The sequence below is a fragment of the Hoplias malabaricus genome, chromosome X1 (assembly GCF_029633855.1).
Source record: "Hoplias malabaricus isolate fHopMal1 chromosome X1, fHopMal1.hap1, whole genome shotgun sequence".
Classification (NCBI taxonomy): domain Eukaryota; kingdom Metazoa; phylum Chordata; class Actinopteri; order Characiformes; family Erythrinidae; genus Hoplias; species Hoplias malabaricus.
In genome coordinates this window covers 7,440,282-7,446,922 of record NC_089818.1, presented here as the reverse complement: position 1 = coordinate 7,446,922, position 6,641 = coordinate 7,440,282, and the positions used below count along the sequence as shown (strand labels likewise).

Below are 6,641 nucleotides of genomic sequence, written 5' to 3'. Positions count from 1 at the left end.
ACAGGCTAAACTAGACACTAGGAAATACACAGTGCAAACGGGACAGACAGACAACAAAACGAAACGACGACAAAGGAAATGAAACGATGACTGGGGAAGCTTCGGAAACAGACAGATAACGAGACCGACTTGAGAACGAAGAAATGAGAAATGTGAAAGGAGAAATGTACGACAAACAGGACGTGAGACAAGGGAACTTAAATACAAGACATAAACGAGACACACCTGGACAGAAAACGAGGAGGACGGGTTAACACATGACACGGACGAGGAGGCGGAACAAAGGCGGGACAAGGGCGGAGACAAGGACATAAACAAAACATAGCCATGTGCTAAAAAGAGCACATGACCGGGGAAAACAGAGGTGACGAGACGAGGGCGTGACACTGATGAGCCTTCAGAATATTTAAAGACATTGAAATGAATCTTTATTTGAATATCAAAATACGCTCAAAACAACAAAACATTTAAGGCACTTTTCTAAATTTAATCTGGAATCTTCAAAGACCCCAACCTCTCCACAAGGAAAAGGATTAATTTTACTGCAGAAACAATAAAAAAATTATTATCTAAGCTTAATGCCAATGTTTTACCTTCTTTGACTGATCTCATGCACCTCTCCAAATGGCTCTTTACCCTCACCGAACAGAAAAAATATTCTGATATTTGTTTCTTTTTCCTAACCGGTACACTTCCCCTTTAAGGCCAGACATGTCGGAAGGAGGGAGTTTTCCCCAATTGGCCGCCTCCCTTACTCCCCCTCCTGTGTTTAAACGGCCTCAGTAGGGAAAGGGCAATCAGTGAAAGAAATCTAATCTCTGAAAACGTATTGTTTTGATTGTTGTTGCCATATGAAACGGTCTGCGTCGTCTCTCGCGGCGCACGTCTGGGCAGGGTTGCTTCCCCGCCTCCTTGGTCGAGCATCGCCCCTGATTGGTCTACAGACTTGACTGACGTGTCGTTAAAGCTGAGAGTCCAAGCTAGACGGCCATAGCACAGATCCACAGGGAACATATTTAAAGGGTTATTTTTATTATTATTTGTTGTACTTTATTTTGAAATGTTGTGTTTTCTTTACACAAAGTAAAGAGTGGACTGACAAAGAAGACTCACATTTGGTGTTGTTTGAAGGGGACAACCTATAGGAGCGCTGGTATGCTTTGTGTGTGTTTGTGAATCGCTTGTGGGCTCTTCAGGTTTCACGGTGCCACAGTCGTGAGGTGGATGGGCTACTCAAAAATGTCCATAGGTGTGAGTGTATGAGTGAGTGTGTGTCGCTCTGTGAAGGACTGGCGCCCCCTCCAGGGCGTGTTTCCGCCTTGCGCCCAGTGATTCCGGGTAGGCTTCGGACCCACCACGACCCAGAACTGGGTAAGCGGTTACAAACAATGAGTAAATGAATGAATTATCCCCAAGAACAGAACAAATTCACCCCATGCTTTTGCAGCAACGAATAAATTCCCCTCACTCGCCATTTTCAAACTACATCTGTACACCTAATAACATCTCAGACATCAGATATCAGACACGAGCCTGCATTCAGTATTTGGAGACAGGCAGCCACTTCATCCAAGTCCCACGCTTAGGCCGGAAGGACCTGGTCCCCCCCAACAGCACATCACACTTGTGGACTGTGGAGAAGCAGAGCTACACTCTCTGGAGTGTTGGAGCTCTATCCATGGCCTTTGGAGAATGAGCTGGAGAGGCTTTTGGGATCCAGAACTAATCTTCCATCACAGTTCGTAACCTCACTGAATATTTAAATGGCAGAATGCAATCAAATCCTGATAGAAATGTGTAAAATCTTGTGTAAAATCTTGTGTAAAACCTTTGCAGAGGGGTATAGGATTTTACAGCAGTAAAGCTGATTAATATCGAATAAATAAGAAGAGAAATTAATGAGACACACGTAGTATTTTTAGCGTCAAAACACACCGACCATTTGAAAGTAAAATTTTCAGAAAAACACGGTTCACAACTATTTTTACTCAGCGGGTTCTAAACAGATTAAGATGTTTCTTGTTCCTCTGAATGTTTTGGTTACACCCTCCAAACGTCTTCCCAAAGCACGGTGACAAGCCTCTGAAAATGACCGACGGCCGCGTCCCTGTCGCCGCATCACGCAGCCCCCCAATCACGTTAGGCCGTGCTGCTCTGGGGCGGGGGAGAAACAGAAGAGCTAAAATGAGAAAGCAGGTGGAAAGCAGTTTAGCTCTTGCTCAGAGATATATTACACCCGAGACAGAGGAGATCAGGCCTGAGCGAGTAAAGGCAGCTCCACATGGAGCATCTGAGGGAGGGAGAGGGGGGAAATGCAATAGTAGACCAGGGGGAACTGTCAAGACATCGGGTTCGGAAAGCAAAACTGGAGCTAGATGGATGAGGACGACTATACAGACACTGTCCCAACCCCCTGCAGGATTTCAACAGCACGGAGGATAGAGTTGCGTGAGTGGGGTAATGAGAGAGGGAGCTGGAGGAGGAGCGTGTTGCTGGGTGTAAAATGCATCATGTGCACATTTTTGGAGTAAAATTAAATTCTCAAGCGTAAGGATCTGAAAAATAAGGCCTGGTGTGTTGTGATTATATTCCACAACTTCGTTAATACGTCCTTGAAATTTCAATCTCAGTGTATTTTTAACAGACATTTCTGCTCTAGATTTATCACAGAAAATCAAACTGAAGACAAAGGGGTAAAAGAAGAAGAAGAAGAACAAGAATCACAAACAGAACAAAAAAAGATGAAGTAGCAGTAGAAGCCCTCACAGTCTCACATTGTCTTTAATTGTCTCCCATTGTTTTTCCACTGTCTCCCGTCGTCACCTCAGGTGTTTGTACCTGTTTCGGAGAGAGAGAAGATGCTTACCGTTGTTTCTCGCTGTCCTTGGTCTTTGTCACGTTGTCTTTCTCGCGTCCTCTGTCCCGTCCTTTCTCCCGGGCCTTGCGTTGGCCTCGGTCTCGGCTGCGACTCCGTCTCCTGCTCGATCTTCCGCTGCTGCGACTGCGAGATCTGCGGTGACGAGAACGCGACCTGCGCGCACACACACAAACACACACACACCTGATGATCAGTTTGGTCAAGAGGGGCAGGAGTAACAGACCGAAACAGAAGGAGTTAGAGTCAGTCACAGCACTGTTTTATCAGACTTCTCCACCTCATTTTCTCTTCTATTTTACTCTCAGGCCTAACCTCGTCCTGATGCTGTAAACCGGTTTTTAGAACTCTCTTGACTCATTTTCTTGGTCTCAAATCTATTTTCTGTTTAAATAATAAGTTGTGAAATGGTACAAACACATGTACTTTACCCCTTTATCAGAGAACGCAGCACACTTTACAACTCCTTTTAGGTGCACAATCAGAGCTTATGGATCATGTGGCGCCTCTGAGGCTGCCTTTCACAGGGGGGATAAAATATACCTGAAGAAGAGCAGAAGACAAGAGCAGAAGAGGAGAAAGACAGACGGGCTGTAGATACTGGTCAATTAGGGAGGGGTTGGGATGACTCTACACACACCGTATTGATCCCTACAGACAGGACAGAGGATGCTGGGAGATTTACTGGGCCACTTATCAGGGCTGCTGACCTCTCAACCATTCTCTTTTTGTCTCACTCTCACACACACATTATATATATATGTGTGTGTGTGTGTGTGTGTGTACACATATATACATATACATACCCATTTCTTAAAGCACTCTTTTCAATGTTTGCTCTATTGACAAACAGTCAAAAAAAACAAAACAATGTGGCTAAACTTTACAGCACATTTGTGTTAGGGGTGGGTGATATGGGCCTAAAATCGTATCACAATATTTCAGGGTATTTTGGTGATAACGATATTCTTGCCGATACGAACAAACGCTGAAAAACACTTTTATTATTTTTTATTATTATTATTTTATTAATCAAGAACTCACTATTGAAACAAAACCAATGTTATACTAATATTACAGTAAATTAAATATATTAAATACATATCTATAGTGTTACATGGTTATACAGTGGAACCTCTACTAACGAACTTTCCAAGATACGAACCGGGCATTTGAATATTTTATGCCTCCACCAACGAACCACGACTCTAGAAACAAACCCGAGCATCCTCCGAGGAAATGTCCACTGACCCCAACAGGCGAGTCTCCCAGCGCCCCCAGACTTGAGTGAGCTTTTAAGATTAGCACATTGTAGCTTTAGCAATTTAGCATTAGTGTAAACAGCAGACATCGAAATTCGTGCTAAGTTAAGCCGTATCTACGCTTCGTCTCCCCACATTCACCGCCTACTCTCCGTTATTCCCCCCACCCCCCACCTCCCGCCATACAGCCAGTGCCTGTGTTACTCCTCCAGCCAGTCGTCACGTCTTCAAGGTAACGATGTGTAACCACTTACAACTTTATTATTTCTTTTTTATTTCTGTTCCCACTGTATTTCTCTTTTATTTTTAGTAACGCTACATGTATTTTGTTACTAATTTGAGAGTAACAGAAAAACACTTTCGGGGTGGGGCCTGGAACGCATTAATTGCTTTTCCATTATTTTAAATGGTGAAAATTGACCAGAGAAACGAACTTTTCCACTTACGAACCGGGTCACGGAACGGATCAAGTTCGTAGGTAGAGGTTCCACTGTATTTATTAAAAAGTTTTATTTTACTACAAATGTAACAAACAAATCTGTAAACATTTGCTTATTTTGTAAACTGTAGCTTACGACGATTCTGAACTGGAGAGCATCGCGTGTTGCATATAAACAGCAAACGTAAACAAATATACAAAAGTAACCTTAAAACGTCACAGTAATTAACAAAACAAACACAGAATAGTTGCTGTACTCAGTCATAACGTAAACAAGTCAAAATATATTTATCACAATGTTGATTGTTTTATACCATTTTAAAAATTATGACGATTTGATACATTTTATTTTTTGACAATATATTAAATAAATGATTTAATCATGTATATGTCTATTTCTTTTATCAATATTGTTGTTTTTATGTATATTCTCCTGTATCTGTCTTCTTTCTAATTTCTTATTTTCATAAACAATAAATGGGGCGGCACGGTGGCGCAGCAGGTTAGTGTCGCAGTTACACAGCTCCAGGGTCCTGTAGGTTGTGGGTTCGATTCCCGCTCTGGGTGACTGTCTGTGAGGAGTGTGGTGTGTTCTCTCTGTGTCTGTGTGGGTTTCCTCCGGGTGACTGTCTGTGAGGAGTGTAGTGTTTTCTCAGTGTGTCTGCGTGGGTTTCCTCCTGGTGACTGTCTGTGAGGAGTGTGGTGTGTTCTCACTGTGTCCGCGTGGGTTTCCTCCGGGTGACTGTCTGTGAGGAGTGTGGTGTGTTCTCTCTGTGTCTGCATGGGTTTCCTCCGGGTGACTGTCTGTGAGAAGTGTGGTGTGTTGTCTCTGTGTCTGCGTGGGTTTCCTCCGGGTGACTGTCTGTGAGGAGTGTGGTGTGTTCTCACTGTGTCCGCGTGGGTTTCCTCCGGGTGACTGTCTGTGAGGAGTGTGGTGTGTTCTCTCTGTGTCTGCGTGGGTTTCCTCCGGGTGACTGTCTGTGAGGAGTGTGGTGTGTTCTCTCTGTGTCTGCGTGGGTTTCCTCTGGGTGACTGTCTGTGAGGAGTGTGGTGTGTTCTCTCTGTGTCTGCGTGGGTTTCCTCTGGGTGACTGTCTGTGAAGAGTGTGGTGTGTTCTCCCTGTGCCTGCGTGGGTTTCCTCTGGGTGCTCCGGTTTCCTCCCACCGTCCAAAAACACACGTTGGTAGGTGGATTGGCGACTCAAAAGTGTCCGTAGGTGTGAGTGAATGTGTGTGTGAGTCTGTGTTGCCCTGTGAAGGACTGGCGCCCCCTCCAGGGTGTATTCCCGCCTCGCGCCCAATGATTCCAGGTAGTCCCGCGCTATCCAGTTAATCATCATCCAGATAATGAATGAATGAATAATCAATAACTGTGGTATAAAAAGTGCTACATAAATAACTACATTTTCTTGATTATCACACACTGAAGTCCATCTGAACTGTCAGCATTAAAATCTCTAGATCAACCTGAATAACCGGCAAATTAATGACAATAAAACACTAAAAACTCTCACGACTATAATAAAGTGATGTTGAAGTGAGAGTGAGGAGCACCACGTGGAGCCCATCCTGTCTCTCACACACACTGAGCCATCACTCACAGCCTGTGATTGATGTTTAAACAGTCATATGCTCATTACTTCTACTTTAAGTGCTCATTTCCATATTAGACTTTTTTCATGCATATTAATGCCTCGTTTTGTCAGTCGTACATTCCTGGTGCTTTTTTTTTTTAATCCCACCGCAGAGGCGCTGATCATAGCTGGAACATATGGCTTGTATCTGAAGACAGAACTCGGAATTGACGTGAGTGGAAGACGCCTTCCTATTAACACCGGTCTGTACTGAAATCGCTCCCACACTGTCTCTGTTACGGTCTCCTAAAGCAGGGAGGATACCCAACCCCTCAGGAGCTGCCCTTAGGGATTATTCTGGAAAGTCTGGGGTGTGTTCACACTTGGCCCATTTGGTTTGGATGCAGTACGCCAAATCAGAGCCGAACGATTTGGGCAGAGTTCCTCGTTGTGATGCTTCTGACTGATATTTCAACTTAAATTGCGGTGGAT

General features: G+C 44.1%; 1 protein-coding gene across 2 annotated transcripts in view; it reads right to left on the bottom strand.

Moving 5' to 3' along the window:
• The window catches only part of rsrc1 (arginine/serine-rich coiled-coil 1), a 163,495-nt gene that overhangs the window by 130,796 nt on the left and 26,058 nt on the right, over nt 1-6,641 (bottom strand). For both annotated transcript variants that reach the window (XM_066651990.1, XM_066651991.1), the window contains exon 4: nt 2,867-3,031. In XM_066651990.1, the coding sequence (XP_066508087.1) occupies nt 2,867-3,031 (165 nt within the window). The remainder of the gene's footprint in view (nt 1-2,866; nt 3,032-6,641) is intronic.